General features: G+C 39.8%; 2 protein-coding genes across 4 annotated transcripts in view; one reads left to right on the top strand and one right to left on the bottom strand.

The window, feature by feature from the left end:
* LOC133545301 (oocyte zinc finger protein XlCOF6-like) overlaps nt 1–27,540 on the top strand; it is a 126,717-nt gene that overhangs the window by 18,624 nt on the left and 80,553 nt on the right. The window lies entirely within an intron of this gene.
* The window catches only part of LOC133545299 (gastrula zinc finger protein XlCGF57.1-like), a 229,705-nt gene continuing 202,713 nt past the window's right edge, over nt 549–27,540 (bottom strand). Inside the window, exons 2-3 of one of the 3 annotated variants that reach the window (XM_061890739.1) lie at nt 26,692–26,904; nt 24,844–26,047 (exon numbers count right to left, since the gene is read on the bottom strand). In XM_061890739.1, the coding sequence (XP_061746723.1) occupies nt 25,659–26,047; nt 26,692–26,904 (602 nt within the window). In that variant the 3' untranslated portion in view covers nt 24,844–25,658. Of the gene's footprint in view, nt 4,144–24,843; nt 26,048–26,691; nt 26,905–27,540 lie in introns of those variants that run through there. The other 2 variants (XM_061890738.1, XM_061890736.1) reach the window with 2 other exon arrangements.

The raw sequence follows: 27,540 nt of genomic DNA, 5'->3' as shown, positions 1-27,540 counted from the left end.
TGCTGCTGGAGTACCGTGTGCAAGGCCAAGATTTCAGGAATCGTGGGGGGTCGGGGAGGGAGCGTGGATCACGCTCTGCCACTGCATGAGGTCACACTTATATTAGAACATTAATGCTAAGGTTTCGTCCAGTAGTGGACCGGTAACGTCTGATAATGATGATGATGTATCTGTGCAAGTGAACAAATGGATCCACAAGGGACAACAACCCTTTCCACAGACTACACACACATCATAAACATGAATCTTAGAAGCCCACAACAATATATTTGAAGAAGACTTGAGGATTAAAAGTGAAGATGTGAAGTGAAATAAGTACAAATGCAGCAATAAAAACAACCAACTCCACTCACGATGGCTCTAAAGTTCAGTGATGTGTTGCTAACTTCAGCCTTTTTCTTCTTTGTTGATGTTTTGCAGTAGTTAACATCCATGATGTAATAATGCTGCTCATCAACCAGAGTCCACGTGTTGTTAACAACTTTATTCATTCATTCTTTCAATTGGATAATAACATAAAAAAAATGCAATGGAAAAAATGTGTGAAAAATAAACAAATGAGAAAATAGAATACAATAATAACTACATATGCACACAACTTAAAGGGGAACATTATCACCAGAACTATGTAAGTATCAATATATACTTTGATGTTGCAGAAAAAAGACCATATATATTTTTTAAACGATTTCCGAACTCTAAATGGGTGAATTTTGGCAAATTAAACGCCTTTCTGTTTATCGCTCATGGAGCGATGACGTCAGAACGTGACGTCACCTAGGTAATAAAGCCTTCATTTTCATTTTCTCAAACACATTACAAACACCGAGTCTCAGCTCTGTTATTTTCCGTTTTTTCGACTATTTTTTGGAACATTGGAGACATCATGCCTCGTCGGTGTGTTGTCGGAGGGTGTAACAATACTGACAGGGAGGGATTCAAGTTGCACCACTGGCCCAAAGATGCGAAAGTGGCAAGAAATATGCCGCCAGACCCTCCATTGAATGTGCCGGAGTGTCTGCACATTTTACTGGCGATGCTAAGGCAGACATGGCACAGAGATGTATGGATAACCTGTAGATGCATTTGCAACAATAAAGTCAACAAAATCACAAAGGTGAGTTTTGTTGATGTTGTTGACTTATGTGCCAATCAAACATATTTGGTCGCGGCGTGACTGCCAGCTAATCAATGCTAACATGCTATTTAGGCTACCTGTATGTACATTTCAAACTAGATACCCACATTTAATGCGAAAAAAACACTTACCAATCGACGGATTTAAGTAGCTCCAGTGTCACAGGATGCGAAAGTCCTAAACGTTTGGTCTGCACATTTTACCGGCGATGCTATTGCCGAGTAGCGTCAATAGCTATTCGCTCAATAGCTTCAGTTTCTTCTTCAATTTTGTTTTCGCTATCTGCCTCCATAATCCAACCATTCGTTTCAATACATGCATAATCTGTTGAATCGCTTAAACCGCTGAAATCCGAGTCTGAATTCGAGCTAATGTCGCTATATTTTGCTGTGCTATTCGGCATTGTTTGTTTACATTGGCAGCACTGTATGACATCACAGGAAAATGGATAGTGGCTTCGAAGATAGCGAAAATAAGGCACTTTAAATCTTTTTTCAGGGATATTCCGGGACGGGTAAAATTTTGAAAAAAACTTCAAAAAATAAAACAAACCACTGGGAAGTGATTTTTATTGGTTTTAACCCTTTTGAAATTGTGATAATGTTCCCCTTTAAAGGCCTACTGAAATGAGATTTTCTTATTAAAACGAGGATAGCAGGTCCATTCTATGTGTCATATTTGATCATTTCGCGATATTGCCATATTTTTGTTGAAAGGATTTAGTAGAGAACATCCACCATAAAGTTCGCAACTTTCGGTGCTAAGAGAAAAGCACTGCCTCTACCGGAAGTCGCAGACGATGAGGTCCCATGTTGATGGGTCTTCACATATTCACATTGATTTTAATGGGAGCCTCCAACAAAAACAGCTATTCGAACCGAGAAAACGACAATTTCCCCATTAATTTGAGCGAGGATGAAAGATTTATGTTTGAGGATATTGATAGCGACGGACTAGAAAAAAAAAGAAAAAGTTACAAAAAATAAATAAAAGCGGTTGCATTGGGACGGATTCTTATGTTTTTAGACACATTTACTAGGATATTTCTGGGAAATCCCTTATCTTTCTATTGTGTTGCTAGTGTTTTAGTGAGTTTAACAGTACTTGATAGTCGGAGGTGTACGTCCACGGGTGTGTTGACGCACAGTGTCTCAGGGAAGTCCACGGCAGCTGTATGGGCGGCACAAGCTCAGCTGATATCCGGTAAGAAGTGACTTTTTACCACAATTTTCTCACCGAAGCCTGCTGGTTGACATTCGGTTGGGATCCATGTTCGCTGTGATCCATAGTAAAGTTTCAACTCCGTGAATTTTAAACAAGGAATCACCGTGTGTTTGTGTGGCTAAAGGCTGAAGCTTCCCAACTCCCTCTTTCTACTTTGACTTCTCCAATATTAATTGAACAAATTGCAAAGGATTCAGCAACACAGATCTCCAAAATGCTGTGTAATTATGCGGTTAAAGCAGACGACTTTTAGCTGTGTGTGTGTGCAGCGCTCATATTTCCGAACAGCCCGTGACGTCAAGCGTACACATCATCATTACGCGACGTTTTCAAGAAAAAACTCCCGGTATATTTAAAATTGCAATTTAGTAAACTAAAACGGCCGTATTGGCATGTGTTGCAATGTTAATATTTCATCATTGATATAAAAACTATCAGACTGCGTGGTGGGTAGTAGTGGGTTTCAGTAGGCCTTTAAAGAGTAAGCACAGGACAACATATAACAATAGATGATGAGAAGCACTACATGCAACATCAAATATATATTCATATTAAACTTGATGTGTTTTTAAAGTACATTTGGCACAATCACTGTTTAAGTGTTTTTAAATCCCTGCAGCTTCCATGACTGTTACACACTTGTGCTCACTGACCTGATTGTTAAACCTGAACCTTTTAACACACACAGTGCAACTAAACAGTTTCTCTCCAGTGTGTGTTATCATGTGTCTGGTCATGACAAGGTTTGTGGAGAAACTCTTCTTACAAACAGGGCAAGTAAAAGGTTTCCCTCCAGTATGTGTTCTCATGTGCGTGGACATGTCAAGCTTTCTGGAGAACCTCTTCCTTCAAACAGAGCAAGTAAAATGTTTCTCTCCAGTGTGTGTTCTCATGTGTCTTTTCATTTGGTCATTCATGGAGAATCTTTTGGGACAAACTGAGCACAGAAAAGGTTTCTCTCCAGTGTGTGTTCTCATGTGTCTGGTCATTCTTTCCTTTATGGAGAAACTCTTCTTACAAACAGAGCAAGTAAAAGGTTTCTCTCCAGTATGTGTTCTCATGTGCGCAGACATTTCAAGCTTCCTGGAGAACCTCTTCTTACAAACAGAGCAAGTAAAAGGTTTCTCTCCAGCGTGCGTTCTCATGTGTCTTTTCATTTGGTCATTCATGGAGAATCTTTTGGGACACACTGAGCACAGAAAATGTTTCTCTCAAGTGCGTGTTCTCATGTGTCTGGTCACGCTTTCCTTTATGGAGAAACTCTTCTTACAAACAGAGCAAGAAAAATGTTTCTCTCTTTTATGTATTCTCATGTGAACTGTAAAATTACTCTTCCGTCTAAATGATTTCCCACATTCAGAGCAGTCAGAGTGTTTGTTGTTAGTGTGATGTCTTGTATCATCTATAGAGTCATTTTTACTCTCCAAAGGTTTTTGGATGTGGTCACTGTGATCAGAAGAGTCTGACATCATGTGGTCCATTTCTGACAGTGGAGCAAAGATGCTGTCTGGTTCTGACTTTATATCTTCACAATGCTCTCCATCAGCTTCTGTCAAGCTCCGCCCCTCTGTTCTCTTCACTTTGACTGTGATGAAGCTGTAAGGACTGAGCTTTATGTTCATTATTTGCCTCCTCTAACCTTTGAAGCTGCTCCCACAGTTCCTCCTCTTCCTCTTTAATGTGGGAGGAGGCCTGTAGCTCCTTCTGTCCCACACTAGAGCTCCACTCCTGCTGCTTGGAGGGAATCTCTTCATGACTCTCTGCTGACACCTGCTGGATGTCTGCAGAACATAAAACACAAATGAGGTGTTACTGTATTGACGTTTGCAGTATTCAAACTAGTCACATGTGAGGTAGGCCAAGTAGACAGGGATGGGCAGGCTACATGGAAAATGTAGTAAGTAAAGCTATAAGTTACTCTCAATTAAATGTAGCTAAGCTATCCTCAGAGAATTGTAGCAAGCTACACTACAAGCTACACTGCAAAAGTAGCTTGCATTTCTATCTATTGGTCCACATGTATAATATCAATGTTAATGTAACTATGAGTGTATAAATGGACCCAGTGAGAGAACAACATGTCTTCAACTCATCACTGAGCTTGTTCCACCATTTAACTCCTACATTTGTATTTTGTATTCCTTCTTACTTTACCTATTTAAAAAATCAATATCCCCTGTAAATTATACTTTTCTCCTCTTAATTTAAAAAAACCTAAGAATACAAGCTGGAAGACTGTTGCTTTACTCAAGATATAACTTCCAAGATATTTAAGAACACAATATCTGAAAATTTTGACACATTAGAACTCATAAGTAATGGATTGGTATGCACATAGGGCTTCACGGTGGAAGAGGGGTTAGTGCGTCTGCCTCACAATACGAAGGTCCTGCAGTCCTGGGTTCAAATCCAGGCTCGGGATCTTTCTGTGTGGAGTTTGCATGTTCTCCCCGTGAATGCGTGGGTTCCCTCCGGGTACTCCGGCTTCCTCCCACTTTCCAAAGACATGCACCTGGGGATAGGTTGATTGGCAACACTAAATTGGCCTTAGTGTGTGAATGTGAGTGTGAATGTTGTCTGTCTATCTGTGTTGGCCCTGCGATGAGGTGGCGACTTGTCCAGGGTGTACCCTGCCTTCCGCCCGATTGTAGCTGAGATAGGCGCCAGCGCCCCCCGCGACCCCGAAAGGGAATAAGCGGTAGAAAATGGATGGATGGATGGTATGCACATAGTAGCACACTTTGTGTATTAATCTAATTACCCTTTTTTGAGGTTGAATTATTGGGTCTATATTTGTTTTATAAACATTTCCCCAAACTTCAACACAAGCAATGGATTTGGACATTTTTCCATTTACTGTATTTTTCGGATTATAAATCGCTCCAGAGTATAAATCACACCGGCCGAAAATGCATAATTAGAGAAAGAAAAAAAACATAAAAGTCGCACAAAAGTATAAGTCGCATTTTTGGGGGAAAATAATTTGATAAAATCCAACACAAAGAATAGACAATTGATAGGCAATTTAAAATAAATAAAGAATAGTGAACAACAGCCTGAACAAGTATACGTTATATGAGGCATAAATAACCAACTTAAAAGGTGCCTGGTGTGTTAACGTAACATATCATGGTAAGACTCAAGATTCAAATAACTATAACATATAGAACATGCTATACGTTTACCAAACAATCTGTCACTCCTAATCGATAAATCCCATGAAATCTTCTTCCTCAGTGTCGCTTCTAAACAACTCTGCCAACTCCAAAGTAAACAATGTGCCGCTTCCTCTTGTATCGCTACATCTGATCTCTTACGTGAATGAGATAAATAATATTTTTTGATATTTTACAGTAATGTGTTAATAATTTCACACATAAGTCGCTCCACAGCATAAGTCGCACCCCTGGCCAAACTATGAACAAAAATGTGACTTTTAATCCAAAAAATACGGTATATATTCAACATAATTTATAAATTATTCTTCCCAATAATTTAGTTTCATATACTCTATCAATTTCCACTTGATTTAATTTTAATTTTGCTTCACAATTTGTCCTTGCACCACTAAACACCACAAATTATGTTTTCTTATCATTTAATGATAACTTATACATATCAAAACATTTTTTTAGCTGGATGAACTCAACCTCTATTAACCTCAACACTTCCTTCAAGTCTTCTCCTGAACAATATACATGTGTATCATCTGCAAACATAATACATTTCAATGTATTAGATACTGAACGAATATAATTTAAATACAGTTTAAATAACTTAGGTCCCAATACCGAGCTTTGTGGAACTCCACATACACACATATGTATGTATATATATATATATATATATATATATATATATATATATATATATATATATATATATATATATATTAGGGGTGTGGGAAAAAATCGATTCGAATACGTTGTGCGATTCAGAATCAATTCTCGATTTTAATATTTTTTATCAATCCAACAAATTACTACACAGCAATACCATAACAATGCAATCCAATTCCAAAACCAAACCTGACCCAGCAACACTCAGAACTGCAATAAACAGAGCAATTGAGGAGACACAAACATGACACAGAAAAAAACTAAAGTAGTGAAACAAAAATAAATATCCGTATCAAGTTTAGTTATAATTTCAGCATAGCAGTGATTAAAAATCCCTCATTGACATTATCATTAGACATTTATTAAAAAAAAAAAAAGAACAATAGTGTCACAGTGGCTTACACTTGCATCTCATCTCATAAGCTTGACAACACACTGTGTCCAATGTTTTCACAAAGATAAAATAAGTCATAGTTTTGGTTTGTTTACTAGTTAAAACAAATTTACATCATTGCAATCAGTTGATAAAACATTGTTCTTTACAAATATAAAAGCTTTTTAAAAAATATATACTACTTTGCTAGCATGTCAGCAGACTGGGGTAGATCCTGCTGAAATCCTATGTATTGAAAATGATTATAAAATCGTTTCGAACCGGAAAAATACAGTTTTTGAATCGAGAATCGCGTTGAATCGAAAAAATCGATATATTATCGAATCGTTGACCCCAAGAATCGATATTGAAACGAATCGTGGGACACCCAAAGATTCGCAGCCCTAATATATATATATATATATATATATATATATATATATATATATATATATATATATATATATATATATATGTATATATATAAATATATATATACATATACGTATATATATATATATATATATATATATATACATATATATATATACATATATATATATGTATATATATATATATATATATATATATATATATATATATATATATATATATATATATATATATATATATATATATATATATATAAGGGCTGCAACAACTAATCGATAAAATCGATTATAAAAATAGTTGGCGATGAATTTAGTCATCGATTCTTTGGATGCATGCAGTCCAATTATTGATCGATTAATCGAAGTAATAATCGACAGATTAATCGATTATGAAATTAATCGTTAGTTGCAACCCTAATATATATATATGTATGTATGTATATATATAGACACACACACACATATACATATATATATATATATATATATATATATATATATATATATATATATATATATATATATATATATATATATATATATAAGGGGTGGGCAAATTAATGCGTTAATTACGAGTTAACTCATCAATCTATTAACGCCGACAATTATTTTATCGCACATTTGCGTATGTTGTTTACATGCTTTTATTTTGTTAACGCCTTTTCTTAACAAGATGGCGTCGCCCGGATAAGCTTTGGCTTTGAGGGGCCCTTGGTAAAGATGGAACATTTGGCAAAAATACCGGACAATTCTGCAAATTTCATGGCTGGCTTACAGCGTGGTCACTCCGGGATCACTTACGGCCGCCAGACAATTCTGGATGTGGATAGATCGGGCCGTTTTGGACTGAATGACGCGTGCTTGCTAGACTGGCTAGCTAGCATGGGAATACTTTGCCGGCTACATCCAACGGCCTGTGAAGCAGCGGAGTATATGTGTTGTCTGTCTATTTATGAATAATGCAGACGAGGCGTGTTGGCTGAGTTCTTAACGTTTGCTTTCAGAGCGTGCATATCACAACATACAAGATGCCGTCATGGCGACACACAACCTATACCGGGCTACCGCGCATGCTCGTCACTCCTGTTACATGCTGGGTAGGGTAGTTCTTTTTTCCCCTGGCTCATAACATCACAATATAGTACCATGTATATGCGTTCAGTTTATCAAAGCACCAAGCAAACAATCGGAGAATTCCCATCATATCAATTCCTAGATATGGTCATAATTATTTTAAGTGCACTACGCAGAATAAACACAACATTATTAATATTGCTACTACGGATAATTTGATCAAAAATTCCCTAAAACAGCCCACTACCTATAATACAGGTTTTTTAAACATAAGATCCCTGATAAAAAAAATGTTTCTGCTGTTACCTCAGAAATTGCCTGTTCAGATGTTATGATTGTGGCTCAGAGATTTGTATGTAGATTATATTTATTTTCCATAACAAACAGGATAACTTAAATACCCTGGCAGTGGCAATAAGCTTAAATGTTTGTATTTACATTTTTTGAGTTGATTTTCATAAAATATGCTATTTAACTGCTACTGTTTAACAAGGACTGATTTAAATTGTGTTTGCACAACAAATGTTTTGGCGCTTTTGTTCATGTGGGAGAATATTCCAATAAAGGTGCACTACACACTACTTTTGAATTCATTATTGGGCTTTGCGTATGAAATGCAGTTAATCGCGATTAATCGGACAAATAGTGCGATTAACTTTGATTAAAATTTTTAATCGTTGCCCAGCCCTAATATATATATATATATATATATATATATACATATATATATATATATATATATATATATATATATATATATATATATATATATATATATATATATATATATATATATATATATATATAAAACGTGAAAATGGAATAAAACAAACAGCATGTTTACTTGACCCACTTCCTGGGAAACTTATCAAGGACCTCTTTGTATTATTAGGTCCATCAGTGCTAAATATTATAAATGTATCACTGTCTTCTGGCACTGTTCCCCGAGCATTTAAAAAAGCGTTTATTCATCCTCTCCTTAAAAGACCTAACCTCAATCCTGACCTCATGGTTAACTACCTTCCCTTTATTTAAAAAATCCTCGAAAATTGTTGCAGAGCAGATAAATGAACACTTAGCGTCTAACAATCTATGTGAAACCTATCAATCCGGTTTCAGGGCAAATCACTCTACTGAGACAGCCCTCGCAAAAATGACTAATGAGCTATTGCTAACGATGGATTCTGATGCGTCATCTATGTTGCTGCTCCTCAACCTTAGCGCTGCTTTCGATGCCATCGATCATAATATTTTATTAGAGCGTATCAAAACACGAATTGGTATGTCAGACTTAGCCCTGTCTTGGTTTAACTCTTATCTTAGTGACAGGATGCAGTGCGTCTCCCATAACAATGTGACCTCGGACTATGTTAAGGTAACGTGTGGATTTCCCCAGGGTTCGGTCCTTGGCCCTGCACTCTTCAGCATCTACATGCTGCCGCTAGGTGACATCATACGCAAATACGGTGTTAGCTTTCACTGTTATGCTGATGACACTCAACTCTACATGCCCCTAAAGCTGACCAACACGCCGGATTGTAGTCAGCTGGAGGCGTGTTCCGGGTATGATGTACCATGGGGATCCGGGTTGTCTCGCAATTTCTTCTGGGATGTTGTTTACACGGATAAACTCAGCCGTGACGGCGCTTTCTTCGGGAGATCCGACTTCTGTGAGATCCTGCCTGGTGTAGACGTTGTTTGCCGGACAGCATGTAAAAAGTAAAATAACAAAGACGTACATAAATAACATAAAAAAGCACCGAATGGGAGAGCGTTGAGCCTCTGCGACTAGTCGCGACGCCATCTTGAACATCATGTTAGACCCGCTTGACATCCATCGCTTTCGGTCCCCTAGAGGGGGGGGACGTCACCGACGTCCCACTGGGTGTGAGTTCTCCTTGCCCTTATGTGAGTTCTTACGAGGATGTCGTAGTGGTTTGTGCAGCCCTTTGAGACACTTGTGATTTAGGGCTATATAAATCAACATATATATGTATGTATGTGTATATACATATATATATATATATATATATATATATATATACATATATATATATATATATATATATATATATATATATATATATATATATATATATATATATATATATATATATATATGTATGTATATATATATATATATGTATATATATATATATATATATATATATATATTATATATATATATATATATATATACATATATATGTATGTATATATATATATATATGTATATATATATATATATATATATATATATTATATATATATATATATATATATATACATATATATATATATATATATATATATATATATATATATATATATATATATATATATATATATATATATATATATATATATATATATACATATATACCATATATACTAGGGGTGTGGGGAAAAATCGATTCGAAATTGAATCGCGATTATCACGTTGTGCGATTCAGAATCGATTCCCTTTTTTTTTAATCGATTTTTTGTTTTAATCAATCCAACAAAGTGGAACAAATCAATCCAATTCCAAAACCAATTCCAAACCTGACCCAGCAACACTCAGAACTGCAATAAACTGAGCAATTGAGAGAAGACACAAACACAACACAGAACAAACCAAGAGTAGTGAAACAAAAATGAATATTATCAACAACAGTATCAATATTAGTTAGAATTTCAGCATAGCAGTGATTAAAAATCCCTCATTGACATTATCATTACACATTTATAAAAAAAAAATAAAAAAAGAACAATTGTGTCACAGTGGCTTACACTTGCATCGCAACTCATAAACTTGACAACACACTGTGTCCGATATTTTCTCAAAGATAAAATAAGTCATATTTTTGGTTAGTTTAATAGTTAAAACATATATACATTGTTGCAATCAGTTGATAAAACATTGTCCTTTACAATTATAAAAGCTTTTTACAAAAATCTACTACTCTGCTTGCATGTTAGCAGACTAGGATAGATACTGCTGAAATTCTATGTATTGAATGAATAGAGTTTTCGAACCGAGAATCGTGTTGAATTGAAAAACAAATCGATTTAGAATCGAATGGTGACCCCAAGAATCGATATTTAATCGAATCGTGGGACACCCAAAGATTTGCAGCCTTAATATATATGTACATATATATGTATATATATACATTTATATATGTTTATATATATATATATATATATATATATATATATATATATATATATATATATATATATATATATATATATATATATATATATATATATATATATATATGTGTGTATATGTATATATGTGTATATCCAATAATCCAATCAAGACATATGTGTATATATATATATATATATATATATATACACATATATATTTATTCATCTTTGTTATACACCTTTATGTCAGGTATATTCAATATAATATTGACTTTCTGTTTCTGTTACCATCAACATTCTGGATTGTTGGTGTCTTTGTAAGGGTCAACTTGCAAACTTGCTGTTTTAAGGTGTGATGTAGACACGTGTTACAAGTTTAGCTGGAAAATAAAAGCTTCCCTCCATTAGGAGTAGCTTGATACTGGTGTAAGCGCACGCAATAGAAAGTATCACAGCCAACTTTTGATGAGTGGTCATGATAATGAAAATCAAGGGCCTGATCTACTAAAGGTTTGTGTGTTTTAAAACATGTGCAAACCTCATCTACTTAACTCCTGCGCAGAGTCTCTGAAATGAGCAAAATAGAGAGCGCAATCCATTTAGCGTCTCTGTCTTCATGTACAGTTGTGGTCAAAAGTTTACATACACTTGTAAAGAACATAATGTCATGGCTGTCTTGAGTTTCCAATACTTTCTACAACTCTTATTTTTTTGTGATAGAGCGATTGGAGCACATACTTGTTGGTCACAAAAACATTCATGAAGTTTGGTTGTTTTATGAATTTATTATGGGTCTACTGAAAATGTGAGCAAATCTGCTGGGTCAAAAGTATACGTACATCAATGTTAATATTTGCTTACATGTCCCTTGGCAAGTTTCACTGCAATAAGGCGCTTTTGGTTTTTGACCCCTCCTCTTGACAAAATTGGTGCAGTTCAGCTCAATTTTTTGGTTTTCTGACATGGACTTGTTTCTTCAGCATTGTCCACATGTTTAAGTCAGGACTTTGGGAAGGCCATTCTAAAACCTTAATTCTAGCCTGATTTAGTAAATCCTTTTACCACTTTTGACGTGTGTCTGATATTGTCCTGTTGGAACACCCAACTGCGCCCAGAACCCAATGTCCGGGCTAATTATTTTAGCTTGTCCTGAAGAATTTGTAGGCAATCCTTCTTTTGACATGTCCCATTTACTCTCTGTAAAGCACCAGTTCCATTGACAGCAAAACAGACCCAGAGCATAATACTACCACCACTATGCTTGACGGTAGGCTTGGTGTTCCTGGGATTAAAGGCCTCACCTTTTCTCCTCCAAACATATTGCTGAGTATTGTGGCCAAACAGCTCGATTTTTGTTTCATCTGACCACAGAACTTTCCTCCAGAAGGTCTTATCTTTGTCCATGTGATGTCAGATGAAACAAAAATGGAGCTGTTTGGCCACAATACCCAACAACATGTTTGGAGGAGAAAATGTGAGGCCTTTAATCCCAGGAACACTATGTCCACTGTCAAGCATGGTGGTGGTAGTATTATGCGCTGGGCCTGTTTTGTTGCCAATGGAACTGGTGCTCTAAATGGGACAAGGAAAAGTGATGATTACCTCCAAATTCTTCCAAACAACCTAAAATTCTCAGCCCAGAGGTTGGGTCTTGGGCGCAGTTGGGTGTTTCAACAGGAGAATGACCCTTAAACAGACGTCAAAAGTGGTAAAGGAATGGCTAAATCAGTCTCGAATGAAGGTTTTAGAATGGCCTTCCCAAAGTTCTGACTTGTGGAAAATGCTGAAGAAAGAAGTCCATGTCAGAAAACCAACAAATTTAGCTGAACTGCACTAATTTTGTCAAGAGGAGTGGTCAAAAACCAGAAGTGTCTTATTGCAGTGAATCTGGCCATGGGACATGTAAGCAAATATTAACACTGCTGTATGTATACTTGAGTGATGGTTTACGTGAGCCCGTGTTTAGTCTGAAAGCAGACATGACCAGTCTGAAACCGGACATGACGTCACATGCAACAAAGGTATCGAACTATGGCACTGTTTGATTTTATGTGAAATGATATTACCAAGGGTACAAAAGTACTGAATTCGGTCGCCAACCCTACCAGTTAGTGTGACGGAGGGGGACAGTGACACAAGATTTTTATGACAAAGCGTTGCAAAATATTGATATTTTTTGGAAATATTTGCTGTTATTTCCATTCCCTTTTGCATAGTCCTATTTTTGCTTGATTGCCAAACATGCCGAGGATGTCATTAGGGAAGTAAACAAGGTAGGCCGTTCATATACTCTTGATATTCAGTGTTTTATGTGTACAATGTTTCATGTACATTCTGGGTGTTTTTTTCAGTAAAAACTTGTCAAATGCAATTCTGTTTTGGAGGTGGTTTGTCATTACACACATGATAACACTTTTAGCTTGCAATCATGCAAAATAAATATTAAATGATCTTAATCCTTTACCTTGTCCGAAAAGTGACAATCAAAACTAGTTTGTCAAATGTCTACAGAATGAATGAAGGACAGAGCTCTTTATCAAAATACAATATTTAATGAAAATCTTGTTTAAGAGAATCAGATAACATAATTCACCTGTTCTTCTGTTGATGCTTGTAGTGGAATGCTATACACATCTGCTGTGTGTGACAGTGGGTGTGTGTACGATTCCCGGTCAGGATGGGAAGGTAAACACTGAGCTGAATCATCATGATTGTTGTGCTGTGGTGACCTCTCAAGGGAAAAAAATGAAAGACATTTACTGATTTAATTCTGTTAATTGTTATTTTGCACTCCAACATAAATTATTTGATCATGTTTTTATGACCATGTGTTGTCATTACTCCAAGACGTGTCTAATTAAATACAGGTTTCAGTCAAATAGTAAAACATGTTTTTCACATTGTCACATTGATGACATCTATTAAACAAGACAAGAAGCATTAAATATAAACAGACAGAATTTTGCTCAATTTGAAAAAAAATGTGTCGACCTGTAACCTCTTACAGTGTCACCCACACTCACGGAAAAAGGTTCACGTCTCCTATTATATTTAGATATTCCCTGTTTACATAACAGCTGTTTCTAAAGGAATGGGGGGTATGTAAACAGCCCTTGTTTTTGGTCACATTAACACAAAAGAAAAAGATGCCTCAGGCTTGGACTGGACCTGGATCGAGCTTGGGCAAACCTTGGATCACAATAGCTAACCCCTCCCGTCTCCTCCCATCGTACACAGCGGTATTTTCTCAACCCTTTGGCTTGGTGCAACAAAGACAGCTTTCGTCTGTTCACTGGAAACTCAGAAAACGGAAAGTTTTATGATCATTTACATACAATTTTTCTGTCACACATTAATAAAGAAGACAAAAACAAGCAAACAAACAGAAAAATCACCATGCCAGTAGAGATGAAGACAATCGACCCTGCCAACAAAATATCTCCTACTTTTTTTTCCAGAGAGTTTTCAAGCCTGCGTGTGATGGATGTGGCCTGCCAGTTAAAAAGTTTGCCCAGGATATTGTAGTCATTTATGCACAGATGTGTCAGTATCAAAATATTACTTTGAATCACTTATTGGCAACCAATAATTGATTAAATTAGTACATCCAAACTCGTTATTGGTATGTATGATGTGCATGAACAAAGGACAGTTGATGTTGTATGTAGCTTATAAACATGGAAGAGGTTTTTAGCAAGTCACCATCAACAAGTCCTTTAAAATATCATTAATGTCACAGAAATGGCCAAATCTTTCACTTTTCAAACCTAGTAAAGGCTTAAGATCATGCTACTTGTCCTTAACAAATGCTTTGCAGGTACAATCGTCTAGATAAACCTGCTTTCAAATCAACTTTAAAGAGACCTTATCTTTTATACTTTATATTTGAGTCAACTAAATGTACTGCTGACTAAAATGTTGTGTGATGTGGTTGACTTAAACTACATCAATTTAGATTTAGCAGAGAGAAACTATTGATAGTCACCTTGAGACTCTCACTGAAACCTAATAATCAGGTGATAAATCTGGAGGTAAAAATTGATTAAGACTTGAACTTTAACAGCCGCATTAAGTCAATATCATCGGCAGCTTTTACCACCTGAAACACATTGCCAACATCAGAGGAATAATGTCTGAATCAGACTTAGAAAGACTAAGTCTTTGTCTCCAGCAGTTTGGATTATTGTAATGGTCTTTTCACTGGGCTCTCTAAACTAGCTGTAAAGCAACTGCAGTACACCCAGAATGCTGCTGCTCAAGTCCCGACTTGAACCAGGAATTATGAGCGAATTAGTCCATATCAGTCCTGGCTTCCTGTTGCTACACAGCTCTCCTTGTGTACGAGTCATTTCATGGTCTTGTGCCAAAGTACATCCCTGACTTGTTAGAACCATATGAACTATCTCAAGCGCTGAAACCTTGTTTTATGATCATTATTATTCTTTTATTTTGAAGTATTTTTCATGGTTACTTTCATTTTATTATTGCTTTCTTGTCATTTTCTGGACTTTGAATTGTGCTCTATAAATAAACTGGCCTTCCCTACTTGTTTTCAGAATAAAACACTTATTTCCATCTTGAAAGGCACTGCTCATTTCTAGATATAGAGATGTTGATTTGAGATATCTTCATTCAAGATGTCTTATCAAGTCAAATGTTTGACTAGTTTCAAGTAGTTGTCCAATGAATAGGTTGGGGTTCAGTTGAAGAAAAACAGCTGATGATGAAGCTTGGCTGCAAACTTGACACACCTGTTGTGCTTGTCGGGTCACGTGATTTCCCAGAAAAGACACTCAAGCATTTACCTGATGTGGCCACAGGGGGCGCTCTCTAGTAAAGGTGACCAGAGTGGTGTCTAGAGAGAGTGTGGACAACCAAACAACAGGCGCCATGTTGGGGACCAACTGGGTCATTTTCATGTTAGTTTTCCTGATAATTAAGACTCTAATTATTCTTGTACTTCAGCTCATGAACTTACAACCAAGGTCTATTTTTAGGGCAATTTTGCGTCCATATTTGATGCACTCGGCCGCTACATTCATGCAGTGTTTAGTCACCAGCAGGCTTCTAACACACTCCCGCTGGCGCGATGTACGTCAGCAAATACAGAGCTTTGAAACAACAAACATGGACAACTTGTGACTTTTATGTGAAGTAAGTCAATTGTGGTGTCTGCTTCCAATGTATTGTTTATAATCACTGCGCTATATGCCTGTGATTTGACTCTTGATTTTTAAAATATTTTATAAAAGTTTTGTTAGAGCAAAAAATGCATGACTTCCTGATTTTATGATCACCATATTAACTTGAATATTGAACTAATGCTACTTTTTGTATATATAGCTGTACGAAAGCCTATTGTGTGCCGTTAACCAGTTGTGTAATGTTCCTGTGCCTTTAAGTTGGTAGGTCAATCTGTGACGTCATTTCCCCCTTCAAGCACATCTTTGTCAGAATAGCCCGTTTGGATCAATGGCGGCAGGCAGCCTTGTGTGCGTTGACGACTAAATGTAAGTTTGGTCATATAGTGTTACAGCATTTGGACGTAATGTCGTGTCTTGCTACTTCTGCACATGATTGAGATGTTTTAGGTTAAATTGAGAGATAATTGGTCTCGTTGACGGGGTTTCCCTTCACGCGTAGTTTATGTAAAGTAGGGGTGCCCATTACGTCGATCGCGAGCTACCGGTCGATCTCGGAGGTGGTGTCAGTCGATCACAAGCCAGGCATTAAACAAATAGACATAAAAATGAGCAATCATCAATCTTCACCGAGACTTCACTTTCGTCAGTTGTTTGACTTTCTCGGCACCTGAGGATCTTGTGAGATGACGCTGGCTGCTGCGAGCTCATTATTAAGAAAAAAAATCACTGACAGGACTAGAGAAACACTTTTTATTTCAACAGACTCTTGGGCCGTACCTGCTGTCAAAACTCTAAAGACCGACTGCACAGTTCCTGTCTTCACCATAAGAAACCTGCTTCATCCTGCCTGTGCTAACAAAATAAGAATCTCAGAAAGCTAGCGTGCACAAGCTAGGAAGCTACGGAGTTTGATGCCAATGTATTTATACCCCGCCCTCAGCGACCGCTCCCTCTCCTCGCTCGCCCACACACTCACTGACATCACTCACCTGCTGTCAGTTTTTAAAGGGCCACACACACACATATGCTACTCTCATAACAAAATGTTTAAAAAGGAGTATGCAAGTTGGACAAACAAGATGCCAAAACCAACCACTTTCATGTGGTATTGGACAAAAAGGAGGACTTTTTTTCTACTCCATTTGAAAATGCGGACGTTATCAGCACCACTGTCTGATTCCAATCAATGGAAGTCATCAGAATCAGGTAATACACCAACTTTTATTCTTGTCTTCATGAAAGAAAGGAATCTATATGTGTTAAACATGCTTGTATTATCATTAAACAAAATTAACTTCTTAACAAAAATGTCTCTTTCATAAATAAATAAATATAGATAATAAATATGAATGAGGTAAATCTCCTCGACTTGGTTAATTGAAAAGTAGCTCGCCTGCAGAAAAAGTGTGAGCGCCCCTGATGTAAAGCCTTCGAAACTGCGATGGCCTAGTTTGTCCACTGGATGGCAAAAAGGATCACAAAATCTCCATTTATGGCTCTGAAGCTTAGAAACTTGTGGTTCATGCATAGTTGAGTGCAGTATATATGTTGTTGTCATGCACACCTTCATACTATATTATATTATGTATGCATTTACTTGTATATTACTGCATATTAATGAGTATGTCATTGGATAATAATTTGTTTAGACCATACACACACATTCATATATATATATATATATATATATATATATATATATACACATACATATGTGTATATGTATATATCTTTGTATGTATATATAATGTGTATATGTATATAATGTATATATAAAGTGTATTTATGTATAAATGTATACATTTATGTAAATATATACAATCATGCATATATATAGACTTTATCATTGTAGCTGAGATAGGCACCAGCGCCCCCTGTGACCCCAAAGGGAATAAGCGGTAGAAAATGGATGGATAATTTATATGAATGAATATATATATTTATATATGTTTAATTATATATGGATGAATACATATATTTATATATAGTATATATTAATATTTGTAGAATATATAAATATTTAATATATTAAAAATTATACAAAATCCCGTTTCCATATGAGTTGGGAAATTGTGTTAAATGCAAATATAAACGGAATACAATGATTTGCAAATCATTTCCAACCCATATTCAGTTGAATGTGCTACAAATTTGATGTTCAAACTGATAAACATTTTTTTTTTTTTTTTTGCAAATAATCCTTAACTTTAGAATTTGATGCCAGCAACACGTGACAAAGAAGTTGGGAAAGTTGGCAATAAATACTGATAAAGTTGAGGAATGCTCATCAAACACTTATTTGGAACATCCCATAGGCTAATTGGGAACAGGTGGGTGCCATGATTGGCTATAAAATTGCAAAAAATTCAGGGATTTCAACATCTACGCTCCATATCATCAAAAGGTTCAGAGAATCTGGAGAAATCACTCCATGTAAGCGGCACGGCCGGAATCTAACATTGAATGGCCGTGACTTTCGATCCCTCAGACGGCACTGTATCAAAAACCAACATCAATCTCAAATGGATATCACCACATGGGCGCAGGAACACTTCAGAAAATCACTGTCACTAAATAAAGTTTGTCACTACATCGGTAAGTGCAAGTTAAAGCTCTACTATTCAAAGCCAAAGCCATTTATCAACAACATCCAGAAACGCTGCCGGCTTCTCTGGGCCCGAAATCATCTAAGATGGACTGATGCAAAGTGGAAAAGTGTTCTGTGGTCTGACTAGTACACATTTCAAATTGTTTTTGGAAATATTTGACATCGTGTCATCCGGACCAAAGGGGAAGCGAACCATCCAGACTGTTATCGACACAAAGTTCAAAAGCCAGCATCTGTGATGGTATGGGGGTGCATTAGTGCCTAGGGCATGGGTAACTTACACATCTGTGAAGGCACCATTAATGCTGAAAGGTACATACAGGTTTTGGGCCAACATATGCTGCCATCTATGCGCCGTCTTTTTCATGGATGCCCCTGCTTATTCCAGCAAGACAATGCCAAGCCACATTCAGCACGTTCCAACAGTGTGGCTTTGTAAAAAAGAGTGCGGGTACTTTCCTGGCCTGCCTGCAGTCCAGAACTGTCTCCCATCGAAAAAGTGTGGCGCCTTATGAAGCGTAAAATACGACAGCAGAGACCCCGGACTGTTGAACGACTGAAGCTCTACATAAAACAAGAATGGGAAAGAATTCTACTTTCAAAGCTTCAACAATTTGTTTCCTCAGTTCCCAAACATTTGAGTGTTGTTAAAAGAAAAGGTGATGTAACACAGTGGTGAACATGCCCTTTCCCAACTACTTTGGCACATTTTGCAGCCATTAAATTGTAACTTAATTATTATTTGCAAAAAAAATGAAGTGTATTAGTTTGAACATCAAATATCTTGTCTTTGTAGTGCATTCAATTGAATATGGGTTGAAAAGGATTTGCAAATCATTGTATTCTATTTTCATTTACCTCTAACACAATTTCCCGACTTATATGGAAACGGGGTTTATATGCCATCCATCCATCCATCCATCATCTTCCGCTTATCCGAGGTCGGGTCGCGGGGGAAACAGCCTAAGCAGGGAAACCCAGACTTCCCTCTCCCCAGCCACCTCCTCTAGCTCTTCCCGGGGGATCCCGAGGCGTTCCCAGGCCAGCCGGGAGACATAGTCTTCCCAACGTGTCCTGGGTCTTCCCCGTGGCCTCCTACTGGTTGGACGTGCCCTAAACACCTCCCTAGGGAGGGGTTCGGGTGGCATCCTGACCAGATGCCCGAACCACCTCATCTGGCTCCTCTCCATGTGGAGGAGCAGCGGCTTTACTTTGAGTCCCTCCCGGATGGCAGAGCTTCTCACCCTATCTCTAAGGGAGAGCCCCGCCACACGGCGGAGGAAACTCATTTCGGCCGCTTGTACCCGTGATCTTATCCTTTCGGTCATGACCCAAAGCTCATGACCATAGGTGACGATGGGAACGTTGATCGACCGGTAAATTGAGAGCTTTGCCTTCCGGCTCAGCTCCTTCTTCACCACAACGGATCGGTACAACGTCCGCATTACTGAAGACGCCGCACCGATCCGCCTGTCGATCTCACGATCCACTCTTCCCTCACTCGTGAACAAGACTTCTAGGTACTTGAAGTCCTCCACTTGGGGCAGGGTCTCCTCCCCAACCCGGAGATGGCATTCCACCCTTTTCCGAGCGAGAACCATGGACTCGGACTTGGAGGTGCTGATTCTCATTCCGGTCGCTTCACACTCGGCTGCGAACCGATCCAGCGAGAGCTGAAGATCCCGGTCAGATGAAGCCATCAGGACCACATCATCTGCAAAAAGCAGAGACCTAATCCTGCGGTCACCAAACCGGAACCCCTCAACGCCTTGACTGCGCCTAGAAATTCTGTCCATAAAAGTTATGAACAGAATCGGTGACAAAGGACAGTCTTGGCGGAGTCCAACCCTCACTGGAAATGTGTTCGACTTACTGCCGGCAATGCGGACCAAGCTCTGGCACTGATCGTACAGGGAACGGACCGCCACAATAAGACAGTCCGATACCCCATACTCTCTGAGCACTCCCCACGTGACTTCCTTAGGGACACGGTCGAATGCCTTCTCCAAGTCCACAAAGCACATGTAGACTGGTTGGGCAAACTCCCATGCACCCTCAAGAACCCTGCCGAGAGTATAGAGCTGGTCCACAGTTCCACGACCAGGACGAAAACCACACTGTTCCTCCTGAATCCGAGGTTCGACTATCCGACGTAGCCTCCTCTCCAGTACACCTGAATAAACCTTACCGGGAAGGCTGAGGAGTGTGATCCCACGATAGTTGGAACACACCCTCCGGTCCCCCTTCTTAAAGAGAGGAACCACCACCCCGGTCTGCCAATCCAGAGGTACCGCCCCCGATGTCCACGCGATGCTGCAAAGTCTTGTCAACCAAGACAGCCCCACAGCATCCAGAGCCTTAAGGAACTCCGGGCGGACCTCATCCACCCCTGGGGCCTTGCCACCGAGGAGCTTTTTAACTACCTTAGCAACCTCATCCCCAGAAATAGGAGAGTCCACCACAGATTCCCCAGGCACTGCTTCCTCATAGGAAGACGTGTTGGTGGGATTGAGGAGGTCTTCGAAGTATTCCTTCCACCTATCCACAACATCCGCAGTTGAGGTCAGCAGAACACCATCCGCACCATACACGGTGTTGATAGTGCACTGCTTCCCCTTCCTGAGGCGGCGGACGGTGGTCCAGAATCGCTTCGAAGCCGTCCGGAAGTCGTTTTCCATGGCTTCCCCGAACTCCTCCCATGTCCGAGTTTTTGCCTCCGCGACCGCTGAAGCTGCACACCGCTTGGCCTGTCGGTACCTGTCCACTGCCTCCGGAGTCCTATGAGCCAAAAGGACCCGATAGGACTCCTTCTTCAGCTCGACGGCATCCCTCACCGCTGGTGTCCACCAAGGGGTTTTAGGATTGCCGCCCCGACAGGCACCAACTACCTTGCGGCCACAGCTCCGATCTGCCGCCTCGACAATAGAGGTGCGGAACATGGTCCACTCGGACTCAATGTCCAGCACCTCCCTCGTGACATGTTCAAAGTTCTTCCAGAGGTGGGAATTGAAAGTTTGTCTGACAGCAGACTCTGCCAGACGTTCCCAGCAGACCCTCACAATGCGTTTGGGCCTCCCAGGTCTGTCCGGCATCCTCCCCCACCATCGCAGCCAACTCACCACCAGGTGGTGATCGGTAGAAAGCTCCGCCCCTCTCTTCACCCGAGTGTCCAAAACATGAGGCCGCAAATCCGATGACACAACTACAAAGTCGATCATGGAACTGCGGCCTAGGGTGTCCTGGTGCCAAGTGCACATATAGACACCCTTATGTTTGAACATGGTGTTTGTTATGGACAAACTGTGACGAGCACAAAAGTCTAATAACAGAACACCACTCGGGTTCAGATCCGGGCGGCCATTCTTCCCAATCACGCCTCTCCAGGTTTCACTGTCGTTGCCAACGTGAGCGTTGAAGTCCCCCAGTAGGACAAGGGAATCACCCGGGGGAGCACTTTCCAGTACTCCCTCGAGTGTTCCCAAAAAGGGTGGGTACTCTGAACTGCTGTTTGGTGCATAAGCACAAACAACAGTCAGGACCCGTCCCCCCACCCGAAGGCGGAGGGAGGCTACCCTTTCGTCCACCGGGTTGAATTCCAACGTACAAGCTCTGAGCCGGGGGGAAACAAGTATTGCCACCCCAGCCCGTCGCCTCTCACTGCCGGCAACGCCAGAGTGGAAGAGGGTCCAATCCCTCTCGAGAGAAGTGGTTCCAGAGCCCTTGCTGTGCGTCGAAGTGAGTCCGACTATATCCAGCCGGAATTTCTCGACTTCGCGCACTAGCTCAGGCTCTTTCCCCCCCAGTGACGTGACGTTCCACGTCCCAAGAGCTATCTTCTGTAGCCGAGGATCGGACCGCCAAGTGCCCTGCCTTCGGCTGACGCCCAGCTCACATTGCACCCGACCTCTATGGCCCCTGCTATGGGTGGTGAGCCCATTGGAGGGGTGACCCACGTTGCCTCTTCGGGCTGTGCCCGGCCGGGCCCCATGGGAACAGGCCCGGCCACCAGGCGCTCGCCATCATGCCCCACCTCCGGGCCTGGCTCCAGAGGGGGGCCCCGGTGACCCGCGTCCGGGCGAGGGAAATCTGGGTCCATGATTTTTCTTCTTCATAAAGGTCTTCGAGCTGCTCTTTGTCTGATCCCTCACCTAGAACCTGTTTGCCTTGGGAGACCCTACCAGGGACGGCGTGGCACAGTGGGAGAGTGGCCGTGCGCAACCCGAGGGTCACTGGTTCAAATCCCACCTAGTACCAACCTCGTCCGTTGTGTCGTGAGCAAGACACTTCACCATTGCTCCTGATGGGTGCTGGTTGGCGCCTTGCATGGCAGCTCCCTCCATCAGTGTGTGAATGTGTGTGTGAATGGGTAAATGTGGAAGTAGTGTCAAAGCGCTTTGAGTACCTTGAAGGTAGAAAAGCGCTATACAAGTACAACCCATTTACCCATTTATAATTTATATATATATATATATTAGAGATGCGCGGTTTGTGGTCTCATCCGTGGATGAACTGCGGGTCGGGCGGGTGACATGACCAAAAAATAGGTTTTAATTAGATTCAGGCGGCTTGCGGTTAAACCATCCGGAAATATTTGATATACATGGTTCTGGGATCGGTATCCTTTCCCATTCGAAGAGCCATATAAGAGCTGTGTCACAAAGCGAAGAAGTCAATAGGAGAAGCTAATATTCTCTAGAATGACTGCTGGCAGTCACCCAGTTAATAAGTATTAGGGCGTGCTATGAAGCCATTGACTTTGTCGCCTTCTATAGCTTGTACGATCTGCTTGTCAGTCCAGCAACATGTTGTGTGTGGCTTCCGCATACACATGCACACGATTGCAAGGCATACTGGGTGACACAGAGTACACTAATGGTTGTGATAAAAACAATTTTAACATTCTTAGTAATATGCGCCACGCTGTGAAGCCACACCAAACAAGATTGACAAACACATTTCGGGAGAATATCCTCCCAGTAACACAACATAAACGCAACACATAAAATACCCAGAATCCTTTGTATCCATGACACATCCTGACTATTTTATACACCCCGCTAGCAGCAAACGCTGCCACCCCCCACCCCCACCGCCACCCCCGGTGCGTCGGTAAGGTGGGCGGGGTTGGGGGTGTAACACATATTCAGGAAGTGTCACGGATAAAAAAGATTCTGGGTATTCGTTGTGTTGTGTTTAAGTTGTGTTACTGTGAGGATGTTCTCCCGAAATGTGTTTGTCAATCTTGTTTGGTGTGGCTTCACAGCGTGGCGCAAATTAGTAAGTGTTAAAATTGTTTATATCACAACCATCAGTGTACTCTGTATCACCCAGTATGCCTTTCAATCTTGTACGTGTGATTGCGGAAGCGGCACACAACATGTTGCCGGACTAACAATCGGTTTGTACATGTTGTTGAAGGTGTCAAAGGCAATGGCTTCACAGCACGCCCGTATTCTTGTCATCAGGATGAACGCCAATTGGATATTCGCGAGAACGTTAGCGGCTCCAATCGTCTTCATTACTCTGTGAAACGGGTGGAAATAGCTCTGAGAGTGGTAAAGGTGGTCGACCTCTGATGTATTTCAGTGGGCGGGTGGCGGGTGGTTGCGGTTCTGATAAAATGTTGGTTCGGGTGGACGGCGGGTGGATGACAACAACTTTGGCGGTTGCGGAGGATATAATTGCCTATCCGCGCATCTCTGATATATATATATATATATATACACACACACACATACACATATATGCATATATATATATATATATATATACAGTGGGGCAAAAAAGTATTTAGTCAGCCACCGATTGTGCAAGTTCTCCCACTTAAAATGATGACATAGGTCTGTAATTTTCATCCTAGGTACACTTTAACTATAAGGGACGGAATGTGAAAAAAAAATCCAGGAATTCACATTGTAGGAATTTTAAATAATTTATTTGTAAATTATGGTGGAAAGTATTTGGTCAATAACAAAAATTTAACTCAATACTTTGTAATATAACCTTTGTTGGCAATAACAGAGATCAAACGATTACTATAGGTCTTTACCAGGTTTGCACACACAGTAGCTGGTATTTTGGCCCATTCCTCTATGCAGATCTTCTCGAGAGCAGTGATGTTTTGGGGTTGTCGCCGAGCAACACGGACTTTCAACTCCCTCCACAAATTTTCTATGGGGTTGAGGTCTGGAGACTGGCTAGGCCACTCCAGGACTTTCAAATGTTTCTTACGGAGCCACTCCTTCGTTGCCCGGGCGGTGTGTTTGGGATCATTGTCATGCTGGAAGACCCAGCCACGTTTCATCTTCAAATCTCTCACTGATGGAAGGTGGTTTTGGCTCAAAATCTCACGATACATGGCCCCATTCAGTCTTTCCTTAACACGGATCAGTGGTCCTGTCCCCTTAGCAGAAAAACAGCCGCAGAGCATGATGTTTCACCCCCATGCTCCACAGTAGGTATGGTGTTCTTGGGATGCAAATCAGTATTCTTCTTCCTCCAAACACGACGAGTTGAGTTTATACCATCCATCAATCCATTTTCTACTGCTTATTCCCTTTGGGGTCGTGAGGGGCGCTGGTGCCTATCTCATCTACAATCAGGCGGAATGTTTATACGAAAAAGTTCTATTTTGTTTTCATCTGACCAAATTACATTCTCCCAATCCTCTGCTGTATCATCCATGTGCTCTCTGGCAAATTTCAGACGGGCCTGGATATGCACTGGCTTTAGCAGGGGGACACGTCTGGCACTGCAGGATTTGATTCCCTGTCGGCGTAATGTGTTACTGACGTTACTTTGGTCCCAGCTCTCTGCAGGTCACTCACCAGGTCCCCCCGTATGGTTCTGGGATTTTTGCTCACCGTTCTCATGATCACTTTGACTCCACGGGATGAGATCTTGCGTGGAGCCCCAGATCGAGGGAGATTATCAGTGGTCTTGTATGTCTTCCATTTTCTGATAATTGCTCCCACAGTTGATTTTTTCACACCAAGCTGCTTGCCTATTGTAGATTCACTCTTCCCAGTCTGGTGCAGGTCTACAATTCTTTTCCTGGTGTCCTTCGACAGCTCTTTGGTCTTGGCCATAGTTGAGTTTGGAGTCCGACTGTTTGAGGCTGTGGACAAACAGGTTCCATTAATACAGGTAACAAGTGGAGGACAGAAGAGTTTCTTAAAGAAGAAGTTACAGGTCTGTGAGAGCCAGAGATCTTCCTTGTTTGAAGTAACCAAATACTTAGTTTCCACCATAATTTACAAATAAATTTTTTAAAATTCCTACAATGTAAATTCCTGGATTTTTTTTCACATTCTGTCTCTCACAGTTGAAGTGTACTTATGATGAAACTTAAAGAACTCTGTCATCATTTTAAGTGGGAGAACTTGCACAATCGGTGGCTGACTAAATACTTTTTTGCCCCACTGTTTATATATATATATATATATATATATATATATATATATATATATATATATATATATATATATATACATATATATATATATATATATATATATATATATATATATATCTCCATCGTCATGTCTTTTATAAAGATTGTGAACGATAGAACAATTCCCCCAAAAAGTGCAGTTCCCCTCTAAATTCAAATGATTACATTTAAGACTTTAAGTCTATGAGAATGAACTGATGAAGCCTACTTGGATGAGAGGACAAACGTCTTCTAAGACAAAGTGATGAGTCCAGTTGTGATGGATTGAATGCCCTGAGAATAAAATGATATGTGGATGTTGTGCTTACTTGGATTGAGATGAAGCTGTGAGGACTCAGGTGGTTTGTCTTCATGCTCTTCAGTCTTCAGAGAGACAACAATCAGTGGAAACTTGCTGAGATCAGCCTCCTCCTGCCCTAGAAGACACTCTCCCTCCTGAGTGATCCACACTTCCTCCTCTCCAATGTGGGGGGGCTGTGGATCCTCATCTTCCTCTTTAATGTGGGGGGGCTGCTGGACATCTGTTGGGTAAATAAGATAAAGAGAGAATGTAAATTGTTTTCGACTGACACTGTTGTCATGATTTGGGTTCTTTCGTGTGTTGTGTTAAAAGTGCTTAGCAAAAAAAACAATAAAAATGCGGGGAATATCTCCTTTGGTCCCAGACACTAAAATGAATTCAAAAGTGAGTACAAAAATAGACTTGAAAATTTGATGGGGGTAAATTGGAAAGCTTTTTTATAAGTACGAGTCAGCATTGATTCAGGCATTCTTAACTTTACTCACACTGATGTAAAGTGTGTAAATATGTTATTGTGTATACAGTCTATGACACCTAAACTTAATCTCTTAACTTAACCACAATCTTGTAATGACATAGTCAATACCATAACTTCAGTATCATGGAAAAAAATCCAGGAATTCACATTGTAAGAATTTTAAAGAATTTATTTGTAAATTATGGTGGAAAATAAGTATTTGGTCAACCATTCAAAGCTCTCACTGATGGAAGGAGGTTTTGGCTCAAAATCTCACGATACATGGCTCCATTCATTCTTTCCTTAACTTGGATCAATCGTCATGTCCCCTTAGCAGAAAAACAGCCCCAAAGCATGATGTTTCCACGCTAATGCTTCACAGTAGGTGTGGTGTTCTTG

The sequence above is a fragment of the Nerophis ophidion genome, linkage group LG28 (genome assembly GCF_033978795.1).
Source record: "Nerophis ophidion isolate RoL-2023_Sa linkage group LG28, RoL_Noph_v1.0, whole genome shotgun sequence".
Classification (NCBI taxonomy): Eukaryota; Metazoa; Chordata; class Actinopteri; order Syngnathiformes; family Syngnathidae; genus Nerophis; species Nerophis ophidion.
Note: the sequence above shows the minus strand (reverse complement) of the source record. Positions and strands in the feature narration are given on the sequence as shown.